General features: G+C 43.5%; 1 protein-coding gene across 1 annotated transcript in view; it reads right to left on the bottom strand.

The window, feature by feature from the left end:
• LOC310875542 (uncharacterized protein) overlaps positions 1-22,557 on the bottom strand; it is a 32,736-nt gene extending 10,179 nt beyond the window's left edge. The window contains exons 1-9 of the mRNA XM_083788818.1: positions 22,104-22,557; positions 14,717-14,753; positions 10,601-10,641; positions 9,565-9,616; positions 7,006-7,144; positions 6,475-6,628; positions 4,533-6,002; positions 2,883-2,954; positions 28-265 (exon numbers count right to left, since the gene is read on the bottom strand). Coding sequence (XP_083644944.1) covers positions 28-265; positions 2,883-2,954; positions 4,533-6,002; positions 6,475-6,628; positions 7,006-7,144; positions 9,565-9,616; positions 10,601-10,641; positions 14,717-14,753; positions 22,104-22,203 — 2,303 coding nt within the window. The 5' untranslated portion in view covers positions 22,204-22,557. The remainder of the gene's footprint in view (positions 1-27; positions 266-2,882; positions 2,955-4,532; positions 6,003-6,474; positions 6,629-7,005; positions 7,145-9,564; positions 9,617-10,600; positions 10,642-14,716; positions 14,754-22,103) is intronic.
• Positions 22,558-25,554: the final 2,997 nt, after the last annotated feature.

Genomic DNA, 25,554 nt, shown 5'->3' with positions numbered 1-25,554 from the left:
TAAGACGGTCTGTTCCAGGCAGCTCACCGTGGAGGGAGAGAGGGCTCTGCGGTGGCCTTGCTCTGGGCCACGGCAGGAGTCTTCCTCTGGGGCGCGGTGGGCGGTGCGGGGGGTTTGGAGGGTGCCGGGGTAGACGACGTGGGGCTCGGTGGTTTCGTGGGTCCCGCTGGGGGTTTGGGCGGTGGTCCGGTCAGGGTGGGTGGTGGGGGTCTGGCTGCCACAGGGTCTGGTGGGGGTCCAGACGGCTTGGGGGCCAGCGATGGAGCTGAGGGTGTAGGACAAGGGTGTGAAGGCACAATTTAAAATGGTATTTATGAACACTTTAAGACCTACAGTATTGCTACAATTGCCAACCTGCAAGCTCACAATGCATCGCATCACGACACTCGAGTTGTCCCGATACCATTTCTTTTCAGGCTGAGTACGAGTACAAGTACTTAATTATTTATTTTTTTAATGTTTCTTTTGTGGCTTTCGCCTTTATTTTATATTTTTTATGGAGGGACAGACAGTAGGCTGACAGGAAATGGGGAGAGAGATGGGGGGGGAAGACATGTAGTAAAGGCCGTCGGGATCGGGAGTCAAACCCGCGGCACACTGCCAGACTGGATTACCAGCCAAGGTGCCTGGACCATACAAGTACTTCATTTTTAGTACTCGTCGATATCAAGAACCGATACAAGTATTTTTTTTATTTTTTTTGAGTACCCCCTCGATTGGCGATTTGCTGCAGTGTTGGGTCAGACTTGCTCCCGTTGCATTCGTTCAGCCTAGTGTGTCAATTGGATGTTTTGGTACTCGGGTCAGAGTATCGGGCCCGGTTTTGAGTACCGAGTAAGAGTACTTGAGGGTGGTATCGGCCCGAGTACCAGCTACCAGTATCGGTATCGGGACAACTCTACTCTGTGAGCTTGTAGATCTGCTGAAATGACAAGAGTTGATATTAGGGCCGGGACTAATTGCGATTAATTACGATTAATTAACTACAGAAAAATTAACGCGTTAAAAAAATTAACGCATTTTAATCGCATATTTAGTTTTCACCGCCGAACCGGAACGTTTCTCACTGGGCGCGCGTTTTCACTTACCTAAGATGCTGACGCACCCAGCAGCATTGCTGTCTGAGCAGTGAGCATTCACTTCCGCTAGTACTAGACGATAACAACAACAAACTGGAACAGCACACGTTAGCAATTAGCATGAGTGCAGACCCAAATAAGAACGCGCAGCTTGGGAAATTTAGTGGGACATTTAGATTTAAAAAGCGAGCCGATGGAAGCGTGGACAGAAATGCAGTTGTATGCACATTATGCGACAAAGAATTTGCCTATCACCGCAGCACATCGTCCCTCACATATCACATCAATGCCAAACATGTTGCAGCTAGCGTGGAAGTTCACGTTACTCCGTCTTCTTCAACGTCGCAACCTACACTCGACCTGATGCCTGGTTTCAGAGGCAAGATGACTAAGTCCACGTCTGACAAACTAACAAACTCCCTGGCTTACTGGGTTGCAGTCAACTGTAGACCACTTGCGGTGGTCGAAGATATGGGATATAAGAAGAAGATATGGAAGATATAAGTGCTACAGATAGCTTCGTCTGACACAACATATGTGCTGCCATGCAGAAAGACAATCTCAAAAAGAATCCAGCAGCTTTATGTACTTGAAATAGTATACATTTGTTTTACTTGTGAGTTTACAGGTCCTTGAATTGATATGGTCTAGACTGTATATTCAACAAAAAAAGCTGCACTTTATGGCAAAAATGGCACTGATCTGTTGGTTTTGGTTAAGTACCACCTGATAAAAAATAAACAATGTTTTGTTGCTGAAGTTTATGTATTCACTATTCATTCCTTCACTCATAAAGTCATAATACCAAAATCCATTTGAAAAAATTGCTTTCTCACTGTTCTCGGGTCAAATAATGATATGCGATTAAAATGCGATTAATCTAGATTAATTAATCGCAGAGCCTTCGATTAATTACGATTAATTTTTTTAATCGAGTCCCAGCTCTAGTTGATATACAACACCTCCCGATGTGCGCAAGTTCAAAAGGCGTTGGCAAATCTCTGTCGGCTTACGCAAAGAAATCTACGTCAATTTGCATGAAAGATAATATCCAGACATGTTATTTTGTAGACTGTCTGAGATGTGTCAGCACCTTTGAGAGCAATCTCTTAAATCCATGTGGATCAAAGTCTACAGTATGTGCTATAATGAAATGCTGTGCAGCAGGAATAAATGTCAGATGTATTAATGTGTGTCAAATTAAACTCAGTGAAAAGGCGTAGTCTGCCATTAATATTTAATAGTTTGGTTGATGCCGTCAGTCTTAAAGTAAATGTTCTCAATGATGAAGAAAGTTAAGAAACGTTGTGTTTATGCACAATAACAACAGAACGTCATGTGCTGTATTTATGCACTGCTCTCTCTCGCTCTGTGTGTGTATGCGTGTGTTTTCATGTGTCAGCATGTGAAACACCCACACATACCACAAGAGTTATGTGGATAATTATTATGCACAGCCAAAACACTGAAAAACAAACGCACGCACACGCACACACCCCTTCTGACCCAAACAAAAGATAGTCACACGATAGCACACGTACATGAATGATGTACAGTAGAATTACAGTGTGTCTGTGCGTATGACACACACACACACACACACACACACACACACACACACACACACACACACACACAGTGCCATTTGTGTTGTTCTTGCACAAACATGCCATGTTTCTCTCTCTCTCTCACACACATCTCTCCTCAAGTCCTCTATTGTCTTGTTTCATTGTAAACACACACACACACACACACACACACACAGACTCTCTCTCTCTCTCTCTCTCTCTCTCTCTCTCTCACCACTGGCTCTGCGTGGCAAGGTCAGTGCTGGTGGTTTGACAGGAAGTACTGGTCGCCCACTTCCTGTTTTCACTACAACAAAACAAAAAAGCACTGATTTAACAGAAACAACAAATACAACGTTCTCATCGGAACGGGTTCATCTTAATAATTATTAGGTGTGGAAAATTTAATTGATCCATAGATTAATCACGATGCAGACATGGGCGATTATGAATCGATTCACAAATGTCAAAACAAATTTAAGAGTGGTGCAACTCCGTGTGGGGGTCCCCGGAAGATCCAGACTCCCAGGAACATGCCCAGGGGGCCGGCCTGGTTCCGGCGAGCCACCCCGTGTCCGAAATGGTTGAGAAATGACAGTTATCGTGTGGGGGTCCCCAGGGGGTCCCTCTACACCCAAAATCATCATATATACAGTTAATTAAGTGTGCGTGCGTGCATGCAAGCGTGCGTGTTAGGCTGCGCAACAGTGACACTTGGTGGTGAAAACCAACCAAAGACTATTTTCGTGCTCGGACATAGCCAGGGACACAGGGACACACATAGCTGTCTAAAGGAGTGGTTACACCACTCAAAATAAATACATAAATAAATATATATATATATATATATTATATATATATATATATATATATATATATATATATTATTATTTTGTTTTCGTTTTTTACAATGTTTTTGTATTTTGGTACTTTAAAAAAAAAGAAAACTGCTTAATGCATTTGTTTACTTCGTAGTGTAATTAAAGATAACGGAAGTAAATCAATCGTTTTTATTTTATTATGGATCATTAGAATGCACTGTGTTTTTTAGTCACACAGTGAGGCGGGAAATAAATTGTGTACTGGAATTGAGATGCATCACTAATAGACTTAGAAAAAGAATAATATATATATATAGACACTCAAGGCTATCATAGTATCAATAAACATAGTATCTTAGCTTTTCATTAAACTCAGATTCATCCAAGTCATTCATGAATAATTTATTATTGTGATAGAATAACAAATAACAATGCTATGAAGGGCTGTTGGATTTATCTTATCACAGAAGTCAAACTTCCTCTCTTGTGTTTGTTCAAGCACTGTATCTCAGTTGTATCACCTTGTTCAAACATTGATCTAACCCAGGTCGTACACTACAGAGTTTATTCAAGCTGAATGATAGGGGGAGTGTACAGAGCGTGTGCAACTCAACACCCAAACTGATAACACCCAATGTATCACAAAAGACAATGGGATTGTTTTTATACTCGAGTCATGACCCATTAAAAAAATGGTCACAAATGGGTCCCGACCCAATGTTTAGGAACCAGTGTTTTACACTGCCCCAGACATTACTGAGACCCCGCCCACTTAGTAATCTGGCCATTTTAAGACCTGTGAATCCCTTGACTCCTTTCAAAACTTTTTACTTCCTTTATATTCCTGTTTTTTTTTTTATAGAACTTAGTACGTCTCTAAATGTTGAATTTGAATGAATTGAAAACGGTGGACCCTGTTGTAAACAAGTGTAATGCTTTATCATGGTATCGTATCGTCCACAGTCACAGTTTTTGTATTGAGTTGTGCTTTCGTTTGAAATTGACCTATTCTGCATATTGTTAATAAATCAATCAATCAATCAATCAATCATAGCACAGCTCACCAGTTTGGATGTTGGACGTGTTGTGGAGGGTCTCGGCGTTTGAACCCGGCTGTCTCTGTGTGTCAGCCTGCGTCTCTGCTCCGTCACCCGCATCAGCGCCCACCTCCACCGAGGAGGGGGGTCTAGGAGGAGGCATAGCCGGTGAGACGGGCCCAGCCACGGTGCTCTTTTCCCGGTTCAGCGTGCCGCCACCGGCCCTGGGAGCGACCGTCGGTCTGGGCGGGGGTCTGTGGCTTGTCGCGGTGGTCGTGGAGGGGTTGGAGCTGTTGTCGTTGCTCGGGGCGGGGGTGGTGGAGGGGGTCTTGGGGCGGGGACCGGGGCTGGGTGGAGGGGGTCTGGGGGCAGGGACTGGGGATGGGGATGGGGGGACGCCGGGGGACAGGGTTTCACTGGGAGGTGGCGGTGGTGGTTTTGGGGGGAGGACAGAGGGGCCTTCGCCGGTTTGAGGCGGTTCACGTGCCAAAACGGCCTCTGGATTTGGGGCACCAGGACAAGCCGAGTCTGTTGGGGGTTGGTGTGGCGCCGAGTCGAGATTTAAAGTGCTGGTGTCGCTCGTTTCCGGGGTCTCCGAGACACCCGAGCGGTCCGCCGACGCCGGCAAACCTCCCTCTTCCCATAATCCTTTGCAGGAGGAGGGTTTGGGTTTGGGGGCGACGGAGGGAGGGGCCGGTTTGGTCGGAAGTGGCCCCTGTGAGAGTCGCGGGCCGCGCGGCCGGGGTTCCGGTCTCTTAGGGGGGTTCGCGACTTCCTCGCTACCCTCGCTAGCGGCACCACCATCGCCGTGGTTAGCGTCTCCACAGCCGACGTCGGCAGACTGCTGCTGTTGTTGTTGTTGTTCAAAGGCCAGGATTCTGGCTTTCAGAGTTCCCATTTCCTCCTCGTCCTCCTCGCCGCTGTCCGATTGGCTGAGCCCGCTCCCGCCGCCGCCGTCGTCGTCACTGCGCTGGTCGGGGAAGCCCCAGTCGTCGGAGCTGAACGCGTCCAGCAGCTCGCGCAGGTACCGCCCCTGCTGCTGACTCGCTTCCTGTGTGCCGAGGTCACTTCCCTTGCGGGCGGCGAGCGTGGCCAGGCCGTCCTCACGGAGTTTCACCAGGGTCTGAACTTTGACCTCGCGGCGGCCAATCGGCCGCAGGCCGGGCTTAGAGCGGGGGCGTGGCCTCGGGGCAGGGGAGGGGTCAGTGGGAGGGGTTGTTGCCACGGGGGCAGAGAAGGGCTCCCATTGGTCGGTCTGCGCGCCGGAGGTCGAGGACAGAGGTGCGTTGGTGGACGGGTGCACGTGTGTCGACGAGTGTGTGTGCGTTGAGGAGTGTGTGTGTAGAGTGCGTTCAGCCTCAGCAGCGTGTGCGCTTGCTCCCAGAGAGTCGGACGGCGAGCCGAGCGATGATTGGCCTGCGGAGGCGGTGATGTCATCAACGTGAGGCGGTTCGGGAGTGCAGGGTAAGGACGGACGGGCAGGTTTCACTGGTTTGACTACACACACACACACACACGCACATAATAATCAATTTAATTGATTAGAAAAATCACACGCTCTTATCATCAAAATACATCACATTCCACGCCCAAGCAAAACATTTCCGTGGTACAAACGCAGAGCACAGACACAAAGCTGTGCATCAAAAATAATCATCAATCAATAATGACTTGCGTGAGCAGAGCGCAAGTACTGTTTTCGGCTGCGTATGTCGGTGACTGCCTCGGCCAATCAGGGATTGTGAATGTTTGGCGGTATTAAGTTCTGTGAGTTTGTCTTTAGTCCTTCGTGAGTAGGTTGAGTTCTGTTTCTTTGGTTTATGCCAATTCTTAGTTTGTTTCTTGAGTAACTAACGTGTATAATTTGTTATTTGCTCATTTCCCAGCAAAAGAATCAACAAAATATTCCCAGAGAAAATAGTGGATAGTTGCAGCCATGAAGTGAACTGATGTAAAGTGTGGTTCTTACGGGGGGCGGGGCGGAGTTTGGGGGCGGAGCCTGTGTCCGTCTGCGTGGCGATGGTGGTCTTGGAGGAAGAGGAAGATGAGGAGGAGGAGGGAGGAGGAAGGAGAACCTGCTCCTGTGACTTCTCCCTGATCACCTCCTCATAGGATGGAGGAGGCTGGAGAGAGAGAGAGAGAGAGAGAGAGAGAGAGAGAGAGAGAGAGAGAGAGAGAGAGAGAGAGAGAGAGAGAGAGAGGGTAGAGTAAACAGTGAGATAATAAAGAAAGTGAAGTGAGGGGCGCCTTTGTGTGCGTTTGTACATGGGCATGCTTAAAGCAAATGTAAAGTCCATAGACTTGGCTGCCCACAGGGGTGGGGGTATGCTAGATTCTGTGGGCTTGCAGATTTTTGAGGGGGGGGGGAGGGGGGGTGGGCATGAACAGGACAAACATTGAAAGTCCATAGTACACTTGGCTGCCACATGACGACAATTACATTTAGAGAAGTCTGCAGGCAGACAGACAGAGACAGACAGACAGACAGACAGACAGACACCTGTAGGGACGAGGGAGGGATGGTTGGGCCCCAGATCAGTGCGCTGGGGGGAGGGGCAGGAGGGATGCCCCCAGAGGCTCCTGGGAACCCGGAGATGGAGGCCAGAGGCTCCGCCGACAGGATGGTGATCTCCGGTCGCCTGGCAACGCAACAGGGGTAAACAGGAAGTCACCGCACAGGGACAACAGGAAGTCACCGCACATCATCATTATAGGAATGTAGAGAAAAATCACACCCGTGTGAAGTGAGGGGCGCTCTTATCATTATACATCAACTGAATTAGTGCGATTGGTTAGCCGATTTGCTCGTATACATAGAACGTACATTTTTCCTTCATTGTCAATGGCATTTAATGTTTGTGGGGATAAAAGCTGTATATAGCCAGGATGGAGAGAGTGAGAGAGAGAGAGAGAGAGAGCTCCGCTTATCTGGGAGTGCAAAATAATGACACAAAACCAGTGGTGGAAAGTAACTAAGTACATTTACTAAACACTTAAAGAGAATTCCATGCTAGAATGCTTTCTTAACTTTTTTACCTTTCTTTGTAGTTCCCAGTTACGTCCCCACCAAAGAGGTTCAGGTGTTTTTTTGTGCAAAAACTCCTTATTGGCTATTTCCCCTACCATAAGCCCTCAATGAATTGCATTGAATTGAATGGGAATTGAATGGGGATATGGGGTGTTATGCTAATTCGCTTATTTCCATCGAAATAAGTAGTAAAGTGTGCCGCTTGGGATATTATTTACATTATGAAGAGAGGATATATACAAAATATATTAGTGCTGTCAGGCGATTACATTTTTTAATCGCGATTAATCGCATGATTTGTGTAGTTAATCGCGCGATTAATCGCAAAATCTTTTTTGCTATAAATTCAATGATGAACTGAAAGAAAACGCTGTATTGTAGAGATGCTCCGATCAGTTTGACAACATTAATGTTACTTTTTTTATTTACCTTTTTTCCACATGACGTATGAAAAGACAAGTGCAATGTGCATTATTTTATGGCTTGCCCATTTTCTCTCTTTTGAATAATTCTGTGCAATTAGCACATTCAACACAAACAACGGCTACTTCTCTATAAGCAGAATCATGAATAGGCCTATTTAATTTATACAAAAGGAGAAGAGAGAGCAATGTGTTTCGTGGCTCAAACTTTGTCTAATATTGTTTTAGAGCAGTGGTTCTCAAACATTTTCATGCCAAGAGCAAAGGACCCCCAATATTTTTTCAATCTACAAAAATAATCCCAAAATCGCTTATAAATTAAATTATTTGGCAACACTGGCCAGAAACGACCAGTGTTGCTTCTTTTTGTCTTATTTTGTATAGACCTAGGTGGCTTGTTTCTGCCATAGAGTTATACTGGCAACACCTCTGGCTTCTAGCTAGCTGGTGCGTCTGGCTGCTGCTGCTCGACTCGTCTCTGTTTGTATACTGTCAGTCCCAGCTCCGTGACTGGGAGATGGGACTGTGGATAGCCTGGATAGAACTTTCTGTTACAGTTAAATCCATAAACAAGTACCACACAACTGAAAAGTATCGCGACTGTGACCGCAAGTTAGAAACGTGTGTGGCTATAACGAGGCACAGCTGTTTACAATGCGATGCAAAATTAACAGCGGGGGTTTTACTTTAGGTCTGGATGGATGAATTACACAGGTTTCTCAAGCTTTTTTGGACTGGAACGTACGACACGAGCAAAACCTTTGTGAAATGTAAATGGAGGCTGTTACTCCACTTAAAACATCCTAACAAGGGGTCTAGGAAGGGAGTGCATTGCAGGAACCAGTATTCCTCAACATCCCGCCTGCCAATCGCTGTTTTTTTTTTGTTGCGTTAATGCGATAAAAAAAATTGTGCCGTTAATAAGGTGTTGCGTTAATGCATTAATAACGCGTTAACTTTGACAGCATTAAAATATATATAATTTTGAGCAAAGGAAATAAGCGAATTAGCACAACACCCCATAGCCCCATTCAATTCCCATTTGATTCAATGCAATTCATTGAGGGCTTATGGTAGGGGAAATAGCCAATAAGGAGCTTTTGCACAAAATAACACCTGGACGTCTTTGGTGGGGACGTAACAACTACAAAGAAAGGTAAGAAAGCCTTTTAGTATGGAATTCTCCTTTAAGACTGCTACCGTGTGGCCACAAGTGGTAGTTAGCTTGCGCGGGCCGGAATTGGGGAGGTTAATACTCAAGCACTTCCGTTTTCCCATCTCGGCAAATGAGAGGAGAAGAAAAGGCTAATGTTTAGCATTAGCTCACGCTAGCTATCAGAATTGTTAATATTTCAATCGTGATGCCGTGAAATATCAGAAATCAGATCCGAACCTCGGATGTCTGATCAGCACAACGGACAGCTGAAAAAGAAAAGAAAAGAGCCAGAGAAGGTCGTAATTATAACAGTATAGTCTATGCATGCGCAAGCATGCATAGTTTCAGTTTAGTTTTCGTCAGTGAAAAAAGGTAGTCGACGAACTTTTTTGTCATAGTATTAGTCGACAAAATCAACACCTCTCTCGTGTTCCTCCATAGCAGGTCTCTTACCTTCTGTCTCTCTCTCTGCTCGTCTCACTCAGAGAGGTGGACCTTGTGGAAGCTAACAGACAGAAAGACAGACAGACAGAAAGACAGACAGATGGGTGAGATAGAATTCTCCGGTTAAATCTGAACACAGCAGCAGCATTTTAACCAAAACTAAAATGATTAAATTAATAATAAACAAATTGATTGATTTTATTTATTACTTTTCAGGCACGACGTCTAGATTTTATTAGATATGAGCAGGAGTGTTGCCTGAGATCCTTGGGCAGACCCATCTGATCTAACTTTTAGATTTTTTAAAGAATCATACGTAAGCTAAGAACCGTGGAATATCTATATAATGAAACTGCGAAAATGCATATACAGTATAGACATAAAATGCTATCTAAATTACATAAGTTAAGCCTTTGCATGTATGCCTGTAAGGTCGTCGAGGCTAGGGCAAGTGCTACAGGCTAAGATAGAGTCTGAAGAGGTGAGTTTTCAGACTACGGCGGAAGATTGGGAGTGAGGCTGCAGTTCTGATTGTAATGGGAAGCACTTCCATAGTTTTGGAGCCAGAAGGGAGAAGAGTTTGGGACGTGTGGAGCGTTTTTTAACCCATTTTGGGAGGGAACCCCTTTTGGTGTTAGCATGTTATGCTTTAGCTATTGAAAAATAGCAGATCTACAAGCTCATAGCGCGCCACCGAGTGGCGCGCTACGAGCTTGTAGGTCTGCTATTTTTGAAAAATCGAAGAACGACTGACACAGAAACATAGCTTTTTCAGAAAACTGTCATTTTCAAACAGACATTTTTAGAATCTGAGTCAGGTCAGAATGGGTTAATGAATGTACTTCCAGCTTCCCTGCGTCGGCTGATCTGAGAGGGTTTGTAGGGTGCGATCAGACTTGCAAGACACGGGGGTGCCATTTCTTTGGTTGCTTTGAAGGCCAGCATCAGAGTTTTGTACTCTGGCTGTAGACCAGGCAAGCTGCCGCACGCATTCTGGATCAATGTAGTTTATGATGTTATTATGACATGCTGTGTGAATACTCACTCCTTTTGATAGCAGCTCTGATGGAGGACAGCGGGCCCTGGCTGGAGAGGGACGGGAGAGAAAAGGGAAAAGATTAGTCACCACTTCTTCACCTCCGTCATCTGCTCTCTCTCTCTCTCTCTCTCTCTCTCTCTCCATCTCGTTTTCCATACAGACACGGTTCGGTTGAAAGCCAGTCATCAACACAGTTACAAATATAGACCTGAATAAAAGTACAAAACATAATACAAACACAATAAAAGCTCAAACATAGTAATTTGTCTTCAATGTTTTGGGTCTCTTCAGGTCTCTGGTCACTGAAAGTAAAGCACGGTGACTGGTTCTAAATGAGATTATGTGACAACGTGTTGACCATATAATGCAATTGTTCGTTCTGACCTCGTCTAATCCACAGAGACACATGAGCTGAGGTTGAAGCTGTGACCTTTCCATCTCAGCGTGATCCGAGTCACATGGTCACATAAACTCTACTGTATGTACTGTAAATGGTACATTTACTGTTATATATATTCCCATCCGGTAACTCTAACTGTAGGACACACATCAAGGAGTCAGGAGGTTCATGTGACGAACATGAAACTGTAAAAAGCCCTGGCCTCTTTTTAGCACCGTCCCGTTCAGTTCTCAAGTTGAAACATGAACATTGTATGTACTCTGAGTTCCCAGGAAATGACAACACCAAGTCATTACTGCACAGTTTCCGTGGAAGAAGAATGAAAAAAATGAAATCTTCACTTTCCTTCATTACTAAATGCAAGATCAGGTACCCTGCTGTAGTACCCTATTAGTTTGATGGGGTTTCATATGTATGAGGCCCTAGACTCCGCGGTGGTGTGCAGATACTGGGACCCGATGGTAATTCCGACGGAGCATTAGTCCGACATGCAGCAACAGCGGTCGGACTAGTGCTCGAACATGCGCTGCTCCCGTGCTTGCGGTTATGGTTAGGATAGGATTTGAGGTAGGTTGCCTGTACCCCAGATACTTTCTAGTACTTTCTAGATACTTTCTAGTATCTGGGGTAACTAATAACTAGATTTTTATTCAACCACTTTAGCCGTATTCGAACATAGTCGATCTACAACGCTCGTAGTTCGGCTTTTTTTGGAAATGTTTGAAACCTTTTGAAAAGCATCATTGGTCTGGCTCTACCTCTTGACAAAGAGAGTTGTTATTAATTAGAATCGTTTTTTTTCTACTGTTTGGACAACATTTTATAAATACCTAAAAAAAGGAATACCAAAGACTAGCTGATGTTTTTTTAAACATCATAAAACACTATGACTAATACAACAGAGGGGTGCCTTAACGCATCCCATCTGTCTGAAATCCACACACACGCGCACGTCGCACACGCACACAAAGCAGGGCTCCATGTCCTGTCCGAGGAAACTGGAGATAGCTAGAGGGCAGATAAGACAGGAAACGAGTTCAAACGACCTTCCAGCCAAAAGCTATGGGACTTCCCTTTAACACAGCGTGTGTGTGTGACACACACATGCACGGATTGCACGTGCACACACACACACACACACACATTTAACATCTTCATTTGAGTTCACATTTAACAAGAAATTCTCGAACACAAACAATAGTAGATGCGCAAACTTGGGAAAACTCAACAAGCGCTTCAGGATACAGATCACGGGTAAAGGAAGCATCGCCTCCTCCATATATGGCTGGCGACTGCCAATTATCGGACGGACGAACGGAAGGACAGACAGACAGACAGACAGACAGACAGACAGACAGACAGACAGACAGACAAATTGAATGGCAAAGTGAGTTTAACGTTGTTTAATCGCGTATAATGCAATCAGATAGTAGTTTTCTGTTCGGATGTATGAGCTGGGCTGTCAAGGCCGGGTATGAAGATGATGTCACACGCATACCCTCTATATAATTAGAATCGCAATATAAGCCTGGGCCACGGTCCAGACACCTAGGCTGGTAATCCAGCAAGTGTAAAATCTGTCATTGTGACGGCATCAAGGCCCGCCAAAATACATTTTTGTCGACAAAAATCGTATGACATTTAGTCGACTAAAACTAGACTAAACACTAAAACATTCCAGGTGACTACAACTAAATGAAAATCAACACTGTAGTAGTGAATGCATTGCAAAGAGCCCCACAAGTGTGCAAAACTGCTGTGTGTGTGTGTGTGTGTGTGTGTGTGTGTGTGTGTGTGTGTGTATCGTCTCCATTGTTGTAAAACAGTAACGCGTCGCTGCTTGGCTCATTATCTCAGAACAACGGACCCCAAGCAGAGGACTTTCTACTTTCATGTTGCTCAAGAGGACAGCGGTTTGTCTGTTTTCACTTACAAAGTTCTAACTATGAGCAGACAAGAATGACTCACTCCCCACACACACACACACACACACACACAGTATAGTAAGGACATCGACATATCAGGACGGCATTCAAAAGTAGCTGTAAAATATCAGATCCATAAGCTCACTACGACGTTGGCAGCTTGTAGATGGGGCGACGTTTTTGTGCGCGACACTGCTGGCTGCACAACTACGAATAATACAGGGACAATTTGAACACCAAACCCTTCAAAACAAATATGAATGTCTAATCCTGAATGTTTCCTATTTTTCTTACAAGTACATTTTGATTACCAGACTTTTAGGCTACTTGTAAACGTGTTTCTAGATTGGCAGTTGGCACTATTGATAAGTAAAAAATAAAACCACTTTTCCCTTGAGACACACACACACACACACACACACACACACACACACACACACACACACACACACACACACACACACACACACACACACACACACACACACACACACACACACACACACACACACACACACACACACACACACACACACACACACACACACACACACACACACGCCAACAGCTCAGTCCAGTTGTTTTAAATCTCGAGTCTGGGTTCATTAGTCATGTTTATGGTTTCTTCTATGTGTGTCTTTGACTCTCTTCTCTCTCTCTGTCTCCAAAACTCTTTCCTTCTCTGGTGTGTTGCTACGGGAACCAGCCAGCACTGTGAATACTTTCAGGAGTGTGTCAGTGAGGGGAAGAAGTCCGGCAACATTAAGCTGACCTCAGCAACTGCACTGGGACACCACCAAAAAAATAATACCACACTTTTAGTTTACGGAGATAGATACAGAGAGAGAGAAATAGCAAATCTACAAGTAGATCAGCTATTTCCGCTATTATGAAGTGGTGCAGCCACTTCCTTAAGTAGCTTTGTGTGTGCCTGGGTGGGTGGCTGGCTGGCTGGCTGGCTGGCTATCTGTGTCTGAGCACGGAAATTGCATTTGGTTGGTTTTCAGGTGTATCAGTACAGGACAGTACAGTAGAGGGACCCCCACATGGTAACGCTGTCATTTCTCAACCGTTTCGGACGCGGGCGGCTCGCCGGAACCGGCCCGGCCCCCTGGGCGCGTTCCTGGGGGTCTGGATGTTCCGGGGTTCCCGTGGGAACCCCGGAATTTCCAGACCTGCAGGGTGCACCACTTACTTCACATGGGTGTGATCTTTTTAAGTATAAAAGTTATATAAAATGCCAGTAATTTCTTGGTATGTTTCAGTTATTTGTCATATCTGTCCTGTTTTTTATTACGAAGCCTAAAAGCCAAACAGAAATTTTATTTATTTTCATAATGTTCCAATGTTCAATGCCAAAAAATTGCAATTACTTAAATGTGTAATTGTGACAGCCCTAGACAGATATTTTGGTTCTGCATTGCTCAAAGGACACACACACACCCCTGCAGAATCAACCTCAGCAGGTGAAATAAATCAATTGCACCTTTGCCAAAGTAGACTGAACTAAAGGCACCGCCGTCATGATGTGGGTGAATCAATTGGGGTGAATCAAATCAAACACACCTCCCTGGTCCCCCCCCCAAAAAAAAAAAAAACACCACACAAACCAAACGCACACTTTTCCTGTATGTCATCTATGACCACACAAAGCCAACTCCACCCACAGCTTCGCCAGGTGAGGCAAATGAAACAGCAGGGGGTGAGGGAGTGTGTGGAGAAAGGGTGGAGGGATGTGTGTGTGTGCGTGAGGGGGGGTGATAAAGACAATGAGAGGAAGAGTGCAGTGTGTCTTACCTGTATCGGTGCTCTGGTTTGTGTCTGTCTGGACGACCTACAGACGGACAGACAGACAGACAGTCAGTCAAGACAAGACACAGAAACAGAATGTTTTTCACAACAACATTAAACTAGGATGGGGACATTAGCCCCAAAACAGCCCATTACATCTACAAGCTCACAACCATCAGCAAAACATCTCCCACACCGAAGTTCAGACTAATATCTACGCAGTGACATCAAGTCTGATGATCATCACACACATCTTCATACTCATACAGAGAGAGAGAGAGAGAGAGAGAGAGAGAGAAAGCACAAAGAAGTAGCTTTAAGCAGAGTGCTGAGTTAGTAGTTCTTCTTACCTCCAGTAAAAACTCTGCACAACCAACATTAAACGTGAGCATTTGACTTCTGAACTTCTCCTCTGTCACTGTCCTGTTTTCCCCTCTCTCTCTCAGTCTCTGTCTTTCCGTCTGTCTGTCTCTCTCTCTCTTTCCTGAACTGCTTCAAACTATTTCCATTCTCTTTCCTCTCAAACGCCAACTGGACACAGCTCTTCCTAGGTTTTTCCCTGGCTGCCATTGGTCGTTTGGGATGAGGTCATCCAGGAAGTGACCTTCTGATTGGTCGGTGTAGAGTTCTGCTGCAGTCATCAACTGTTTTTCCTTCCTTTTTTTTCTCTTTTCTTTTTTCCCCTACAACATCCAGATGTTTCTCCAGCTGGCATCCAGTGTTGCCATGTCTAACTTTGGGCTTCTTTTTTTCTGTGAAGTTGCTTGTAAATATTGGGGGTTTCGGTTTTTTGGGCTTGTTCCTAAAGTGAAGTTGCTTATTTGGGCTTGCTTCCTAATGTTGTTTAAACCAATGATTCTCACACCCAAGGACCCCCAGATTAATGTATTTGTGCCAGGGACCCCCGTACCAGATTTGTGTCTTTTAAAATATTCAAAATTTGTCCTTTTTCTTTATTATATTATATATATTTTTTTTAGCAGATAGCAGATCTAATGTTCACAAGACATCACATTGTGGTGTTGTGAGCTTGTAGATCAGCTATTTTCAAATAGCATAGCCGCATCTTTTGTGCTCGCTTTTGTAGACCTGGTTGCTTATTTCTCTCACACAATCTGGCAACACTGCTGGCATCACACACACACTCAAGTTTTACCTTCCCCCTACACATTCTCTCACACACGCACACACAGTCACTATTACAAATTCAAGTTGGCGATTAATTGTGACACGAATAATTGTGATTAACGATTAAATTGTGTTTTTGGCCTCGCAAACAAAAAAATGCAAACGGTAGATATGACCAATTAAAGAAATCACTGATCAACTAGTCTGACGGAATGCCTGACACAGTTAGGTGGTCTGAAATGTGATTCAAGTCCGATTTCTGAGCGCGTGTCTCGGTCTGGATCAGGGGTGGGCAACTTTGGCGAGGGCGAGGGCCAATATATTTCCACACTCACTCCAGAGGGGCCACGTTGTTGTTGTTGTCGTCGTTGACTCGTTACCACAGCAACCACTGCAGTTGATTGATGTCTGAATACACAAATCCCATCTGATAACTTAATTATCTTAAATAAGAGTGTGGACAGTCAGTCCTGTAGATCAGATTTCACAAACAAAATGGGATTTGCCAGCAGTCTGAAGTGGGTGGTCGGCATCCTTTAGCGTTCTGTGCAGCAGTCATTTCTGCAGGGACCCGTCTATAGTGGTGTAAAGTAACTAAGTACATTTATTTACACAATTTTGAAGTATTTGCACTTACTTATTACATATTTCCAATTTCCAAGACTTTTACTCCACTACATCTCGGATCCAAATATTATAAATGGTGCATATAGTGCTTTTATCCAAGGCGCTTTACACAGATTGTGCATTACATTCACCCATTCACAAAACCTGCACATTGGGAGCAATTAGTTCATCGTCTTGCTCAAGGACACTTCGACACGACACTAACTCTGGGGGAGCCTGGGTTCGAACTGGGAACCTCACGGTTCCCATCCGCTCTACCCCTGAGCCATTGTACTTCCACTCCATTCTACATTCATTTGAAAACTTTAGATACTAGTTACTTGTAATTGTAGATTTTGAATATTATTAACCAATAAAGCATATACATTAACCACTTCAGCCCTATATATTTCGGCCATTTTAAAATAGCCGATCTGCAAGCTCGCAATGAGACACATTCTGAGCTTGTAGATCTGCTATGGAAGGAAGTGTGCGTGTGCATGTCGAGTGAACTGAAGTCAGTTGGAAATTTTCGACCAGGGGAGGCGCTAAAGCTTTTCAACTTCCTTGATAAACATGGAAGCGACTGACAAAATATGGGACGTAAAGGCTCGGATCAAATCTCTAGTTGGATTTTCTTGGCCGATCTTAAGGTTGAATTAGTGTAAACCTACACGGGCCCCTACACGTTTTGGATTCATTACTAATAAGTAATAAGAAACGTGTATTGCGGAAACTTGCGCCGTTTCTGAAACGCGGTGGGAGGGGCCCAGTGTGTGACCTCATCTCGGAGCTACAGAATGAGCGTAGGGAGAGGGCACATATATGTGTATATATGTATGTGTATATTATGCAGCACTTTGTGAGCTTGTAGATCTCTTATTTCAATTTTTAGCTACATGTGGTACAACGAAGTAGGGCTAAGCGGCTCTACTAGAATGCCAATTATTACAATACATAGTACAATTAATTATAAATGATTCTAATTAGTAATTAGCATTATATATTTGTAGCCAAAAGCAAGTTGCAGCAGTAATGTTCCAAGAAGTGGGGAAAAAAGCCGTCCAAGAAACAGTGGCAGTAGCCAAGTAATGTATCAGTGCTTCTATTCAGACACGAGACATTTGCATTTGGGTCAGACTCTGATGTTGAGTGATTAAGACCAATGCATTCCAAAGGTGTTTGATAGCAGGGCTCCAGACTAACGTTTTGGAACACCAGTGGTGGAAAGTAGCCTACATGCACTTAAGTACTGTACTTAATAAGTAAAAGTTTGAGGTATTTGTACTTTACTTGAGTATTTCCAATACTTTTACTTCTACTCCACTACATGATCTCAAATCTCAAATCCAAACATTGTACTTTTACTACAATAAATCACCCAGTGTCTTATCCAATGTAAACCTGGGCACTACGCTTCCTCTGCCAACCTGGGGGGGGAGCGAACTGACCTCATGCACCCTTCTATGCATGAGGAGTCCAGGTTTGCTTCTTTTCACCTGACAGGGGAGAGTTTCCCCGGCCGGACGTAGCGTGTGGAAGGAACACGTTATTCCGACCAGTTCCTTTCCCCTCCATCAGGCGCCCCCGGCTGGCCAGGGGAGGTTTGGAGACCAGGATTACTGCGTGTTTTTTGTGAGGGTACCTACCCTAGGGGACACAGCGTCTCCAGTGCCTGTGAGGCGACAGCAACACACCACTACTCCACTACATTTATTTGACAGCTTTAGTTACTAGTTACTTTGTAGATTCTGATTATTATTACAAAACTTACATTAACCACTTCAACCCTGTATACATTTCGGCCATTTGAAAATAGCCAATCTACAAGCTCACAATGTGTTGTGATAAAATGGCACATTTATATAGCGCCTTTATACAAGGTGCTTTACCATTCACACACACGTTCACACACCGATGGCGGAGGAAACCATGCAAGTCAGGCACTGACCTGCACATCGGGAGCAATTAGGGGGTTCAGAGTCTTGCTCAAGGACACTTCGACACTAACTCTGTGGGAGCCCGGGATTGGACTGGGAACCATCCGGTTCGCAAGCAGCCACTCTACCTCCTGAGCCACTACCCTATCAAATCCGATGCGACACATTAGTCCGGCAGTCGAGGTGGACGGGTGGGAAATTTGGTATATAGTCTTTTTCATTGGCCTAAAATATTGTCTATATACATATATTAATGAATCCACTTGCTGACCGGCTGTTAGTATTGGGCAATTTGGCCCAGGCCGTAGCGTAACGGTCTGGGCACCGGACTGGTAATCCAGTCGCAGTGTGCCGCGGGTTCGACTCCCGGACCCGACACGGCCTTTACTGCATGTCATCCCCCCATCTCTCTCCTGTTTCCTGTCAGCCTACTGTCTGTCCCTTCAAAAATCAATAAAAGGCGTAAGCCGCAAAAAAATATCTTAACCCTTTTACTGCTGCCATTTATTGAGAAATTAGGACCTAATTCATGCCAGCATTTTTTTAATTTGAGCTCTTATTTTGAAAAGCCACATTTTGCCTCAACCGGAAGTGAGCTTATCCCTGCCAGCTTTACGTTGCCAAGACAACCTTTGTTTACATGATCGAATCATGCCGGTACATTTTAGCACTCCACAACGTCGGCTCGTGCCGTCAAAGAAACGCTGTTTTGACCAAAAATGCCATCTGGGACAAGGAATAGGAGATACAGGCGATTGAAAGAAACGGATAGAATGGATTCTTATGGCGACGGTGAATTAATATGAACGATCCAGTGCAGTGCTAACAACAGTGCTAGCTAACCGGCTAACGTGAGTAGCATTATGGCTTGATCAATCATATCCACTATAAAAGCGCAATTGCCGAAGGGCTTCGGCAATGGCAGCAAGCGTTAATATCAAATTAATGCTTCAATTGCCGAAGGGCTTCGGCAATGGCAGGAAGACGGTTAAAAAAAAAAAGAAAGTATTGGGCAATTTGTTTTATAGGGGTTTATTGTGACCCTACCATTAACATCCTATGGCAGGCAAAAATGTTAAACTTTCCTTTTGCTTTAAGTAGCATGTGACATGTGACAAACTATAGGGGTTTTTCATGATTCTGAATCCATTCCAAGCATTAGTTTTGCACAAAATGCACTCCTTGGGCTAAAAACAGCCCAAAATGTGCTGACCTCATCACAATTGTGCTGACCTCATTTGTCATGATGTCTATGGGCGTTGTTAGCCCAAGGAGTGTTTTTTGTTCAAACCCCCTAGTTTGACATGATACTTAAAGCATAAGGAAAGTTTGAAATTTTTGACAATTTTGCCTGCCATAAGATGTTAATGGAGAAAATAAATCCCAATACTAACAGCCAGTCAGCAAGTGGATTTATGAATGTATGTATAATAGACAATATTTTAGGCCAATAAAAAAGACTATATATCAAATTTCCCGCTTTAAACAACAACAACTGCCGGACTACATTGTGAGCTTGTAAATTTGAGATTTTCAAAAGATATTTTTCACATTTGAAAACTTCTGAAACGGGACATTCTGCATAGTGACTACTTTCTACTTTTGTACTTTAAGTACCAATTGATACATTGCAGTATTGATACTTTAAAAAAAGTAATTTTTCCACCGTGTTTGGATCGCTGGTGTCGGCAGAAACCTCATGTCTCTATAGTTTCAAGTTTGGCAGTGGTGGAAACTTAAAGTAACTAGTACTTAAGTACTGTACTTTAAGTATAATGAGGTTCTTGTACTTTACTGGAGTATTTCCGATTTCCAATACTTTTACTTCTACTTCTCCTACATCTCAGAGGCAAATACTTTTACTGCACTACTGTACATTTATTTGAAAACTTTAGTTACTAGTTACTTTGATTATAATTGCAAATCATACATTAAACACTTGAGCCCTATATACATTTCGGCCATTTGCAAAGAACTCGAGCTTGTACACTAAGATCTGCTATTTTCAAAAAGATATACATTTGAAAACTTGAAACGGGACATTCTGCACAGTGAGCACTTCTACTTTTGGTACTTTAAATACATTTAGATGACAATACTTTCACTCAAGTAAATCTTGAATTGCGCACTTTTCTGTTTCTGCATGGCAGTGTTTTTAGTCAGCCAAGTTGCCAACCACAGGTCAGTCACACTGTGACTGTGGATGACAGTCTCCAAAGAAAGGAGCAAACAGTAAACAGAGCAAACAGGAGCTGCACTAATGTGGCTCTAACATCAATGTTCTGTCAGAATCTATAGCCTACCCTTTCAGTAGAATCAGTGCACATGCATACACGCATGCACGCACGCACAAAGGGAATGGAGCAGTGTGAGAAAGAGGGAAAGATAATGGTACAAAGGACAGACAGGGAGGGGAGAGGGTGAGGCAGCATGAAAGAAAAACAGACAGGGAGGGAAAACAAATGGAGAATAGTTAGAGACTGGGAGACACAGAGAGGGAGAGACACACACACAGAGAGAGAGAGAGAGAGAGAGAGAGAGAGAGAGAGAGAGAGAGAGAGAGAGAGTTGAACATTAAAATAATGGGTTTCAGTCTTGGCACTACCATGTACCATTGCTGTCACCCTGGAATGTGTGTGTACTGTGTGTGTGTGTGTGTGTGTGTGTGTGTGTGTGTGTGTGTGTGTGTGTGTGTGTGTGTGGCACTGCGCACGCGCTCTGGGTGGGGGTCAAGCAGGTGCACACAACACAACACGTGAGTGTGCGTACAGGGAGGGTGTGTACGCCGTACACACCCTCCCTCGCGGCCACCGGCTGCATATAATTAAAAACACCCGATGAAAAAATGACAAGTGTTTTGAAGCACACGTGTGTGTTTAACACATACCGTATATCATATGCAGGAAATATAGGTCAAATTGAATAAACAACTTCCTTCAAACTTCACTTACTTATTTTTTGCTTTACTTATAAGAAGTTGTGAGCTTGCAGATCAGCTGTTTTCTACAAAGAGTTGTGGTGTAGACTAGAGAGACTAGTGCCTGAGGGAGAAAAAAGGAGCTGACCTAGCGTAGAACCCTGGGTGACACCCGTCGACCAAGTATAATAGACATTAAGTTAGATATTAACTTACTTATCCCCTTGTTGAACCCTTGCGTCCATATTATTTGGAGAACATTCACCAAAGATCTACAAGTGTCACTGTGTCACGTCCAACATGATGTGAGCCTGTAAACTATTTTCAGGAAAGCGTTTTGGTGTAGAGGGAATGAGTCTAATAAACTCAGTAAAGAGCCCTGGGGGACTCTTTACTGGGATCCCACACATGTTTACCAATGAATTTCCAAAACTTTTCCAAAACCTTTCCTTTTAGCTTGTAGATCTGTTCTTTTCGGCAAAAGATAATTATGTTATGTTATTATTATTATTGTTAATTTATTATATTATGTTTTTATTAACAAAATCAATAGCCAAAAACAATGCATAGCCAAATATGTTTCCAGGGCCTTTGTGAGCCCTTGATCTTGTGACCCTTGTGAGCTTGTAGATTTGCTATTTTCAAAAGATTTGTAATACATTTGAAAACTTTAAATATAAAAAGGGAGTATGTATAATATATTGCACTATTGATACTTCAGTATTGAAACACTAATTTGAGTACATTTTACCATCACTGTTTACAATAAAACCATGATCATTTATCATAAAGAGTTGATCACCTCCAGAAGAGTTGGGTCTGGGCTGTCTCCTGACCACCTGATCCATCCGAGCGTCTCTCATGTTCTCCTCCTCGTCCTCTGTCCTCCGAGCTTCGGCCATCTCTTCTCTCTCTTTCTTTCTTTTCTTTCTATCTCTCTATCTGTCCTCCCCTCCTCCTCCGTTCCTTCCTTATCCCTCAGTCGGGTAAAATGGAGTTGAGAAAAGTGACAATAATAACACTCAGCCTGCCTAGCTCATGTTGTGATGATAGATTTCACGCCGACACCCACCCACCGTACTTCGTCCCGGAGAGTCATTCGGTGAGTTGTCGTGTATGTCTGTCGGTCAGTCGGTGTTATTCTGTTAAAGTAAAGTTTGTAATATCTGTTGTTATTCTTTTCATGAGTTTCCTCGGTGTTCTTGTGTTTGTTTGGTACCGACAGGAACGACTCACTGCACTGTCTGTGCACGCTGCCCTCTGACGTCACCGCGGAGAACAGAAGAGGGGAGGAGGGAAGGAGAAACAAGAGGATCAGGAAAGGAGGGAGAAATAATAATAAAACTTTGGCTCCGTTCTTTCAGCAGATATAAGCTTTCCAGTTTACTTCCGGGGTGTGAGCTAGCAGATATATGGTTTCCGGTTGACTTCAGAATAAGAGAGTCGTAATTTATGTTTTAGACTGTATACATTTATTTTAAAAATGCATTTATTATATATGTATTTTTAAATTGCTTATACTAACTAGAGTACTTATATGTGCCCTTAAAATGGCTATTGATCCCCATTAAATAGGCACACATTCTCCTAGGGTCCCTTGTATCATTGTGTGAGTGTCTTGTAAGCCTGTGTGGGCTTATGATCTATAGGTCATTGTAGGACACTTTAATAAAAAAAACTCTATCTATGTTAGATAGGAAAGTGTGGAGGGCAGCGATCCAGGAATCCCAAATTGGTGTCTTGCAGTAACTAACTACTAACTATCTATCTATGTACTGTGCAGTGTGGGGGTTATAGTTAATCTCTCACCTATTTAACAATACAAATACAATACAAATACAAATCTACTAATAGTTATAGGCCTACTGTTATATAGGCATATGTATGTAATGAATTAATATAGGCCCACGATGTTAAATTATTTTTATTATAGGCTATTCTTATTATTTAATTTATCTGTCTATTTAATTAGAACAATTTAGAAATATTGTCCAAATCATAATTAGCTTTTGTCATAAAAAGAGAGATATAATGACTGAATTAATTAATTGGCCTAGTTTAATTAGTTTAAAGATAGAAAACATTTTACCCATACCCTACTCTACTGTGTGTGTGCCGTCCAGACCAGTTTGGCCAGAGTAAAAAAAAAGTGCAGACTATAGTGGACACTGGACCAAAAACGTGTATGAACTGCTCTACAACTCCACAATCTCCACGAAGCCAGAGTGTGGCGGGTGATCCAGTGGGGCAAGAGGTAAAATATGGGCCATTTCCAGACTATAGTGGATGCTGGAGGAAAAAAAAATACGGTTCTGTTTCAACTGGTCTAACATACACACGCATTCGGATAGAGAGTACCTAGGCTCCTTTACAACACCAGACTCCGCTAAGCCAGAGAGGTGTAAAAAAACGTGGCACATCAACGCACATTGACAGGTGGGTGCTGGGCTAAAGAGACTTCAGTTAAAAGATGGATGGAGCCCGCACGCCACAAAGTATCTGTCAACGTTTCCATCCTGTGGATCTTCATCAGGTCATCACTCCATTTATAACCACATGCAAAAACAGTAAAAACACACTTTTCAAAATCCGAATGAAGCATTCTATACTTCAAACTGATGGCTCTCTCTTAGTATTGACCCTCTGGCCCAGGCCGTAGCGTAACGGTCTGGGCACCGGACTGGTGATCCAGTCGCGGTGTGCCGCGGGTTCGACTCCCGGACCCGACACGGCCTTTACCGCATGTCATCCCCCCATCTCTCTCCCGTTTCCTGTCAGCCTACTTTATATCCCTTAAAAAATTAATAAAAGGCGTAAGCCGCAAAAAAATATCTTAAAAAAAAAAAAAAGTATTGACCCTCTGTCTCAGGACAGCAGGTCTCGTGTCGTGTGTATGTTTTTTTTTAACCTCTGGCTGCACTGGAAGGCCCACCACACTTTTTTACACCCGTCTGGCTTAGTGGAGATTGTGGTGTTGTATGTAGACTGTAGATGAGGTCTCTCCGAACGCATGCGTATATGTCAGACCAGTTGAAATATAGTTACAGTTCTTTGTCCACTGTCCACTATAGTCTGGAAATGGCACTTTAAAAAAAAACCTCTGGCCCCAGCATTTTTTTTAACACTGCTGAGTGTGGCGTTAACTTGTAGAGGAGCTGAGGAGGCGTAAAGACCATGCACTCCAGTGAACATCATTTATCAATTTATATGTCATTATTATTTGTTTTGTAGAGCATCGTTTGAATGCTTAATTTATAGTTTTAATGTTCAAATAGTTTTTCAATGGATTCAATTCACTCTTGACAATACTCTTATTTTGAAGATCGTCCACCGGATCGTCCACCGGAAGTCTTATACCTACTAGCTTATATCCGCTGAGAGAACTATACCGCAGTCAAGAAGCGAGGTATGTTTTATAATGTCTACATTCTGAATGAGTGTTATTGACGTGCATTGTACTTGTTTCTTTGTGTGTATATGTCTGTGTGTAAACCGTATTTGCGCGCATGCACGCACGCACCGTCACGCGCTGTGTGAGCTGTTATTACAGAGGTATATATCTGGAATATACAACCACCTTAAAGTCATGTGTATTCCTGCAACATGGTCTGCACCGATAGATATAGTGAATGATCACTGTACAGATAAACACAGCAACTATATAGGCTACCTTTTAATCACATCTGGGGGGGAATAAATGTGGCTATTTGTGCGCCATTGGGGTGGAAAAGATCTGCAATTTATCCCAATAAAGGTTTTATACCATGATGATAATGAATGGTGGGCCCTATTGTAAACAATAAGTGTAATACTTTATGGTGTCGTCCACAGTTTGTATTGAGTTGTGCTAGCCTTGAAATGTAGGCTACTGTAATTCTCCAATCTGTTAATAAATGCATCAATCAATCAATCAAAAAATCAAAAGTGAATGCGAAATATTGCTGCTATTAGGCCTACTAGTACTATATTAGTTTCAAAAGCTTTATAACATGTTGTTATTCCTGACAAGCAGTGACAGCAATTATAAGTGCATAATTCTATTGTAAGCTGTTTCTGTTAAGTTGTGGTGTAGCCTACTCTGCAATAATTATTCCCTTTTAATTGCATTCATGTTTTATTTTAGCTCTGGCAATGAAAACACATTTAAAGTCCCATTTAAAGTCCCATTTTGAGAAAGAATCGTGCAACACTATGCCAGATGCCTATAGATTCGGGGCTGTTATGACATTATGATATTGTCTTCCATCAGAGTG

This window comes from Protomyctophum parallelum, assembly GCF_964188405.1.
Source record: "Protomyctophum parallelum genome assembly, chromosome: 18".
NCBI lineage: Eukaryota > Metazoa > Chordata > Actinopteri > Myctophiformes > Myctophidae > Protomyctophum > Protomyctophum parallelum.
Note: the sequence above shows the minus strand (reverse complement) of the source record. Positions and strands in the feature narration are given on the sequence as shown.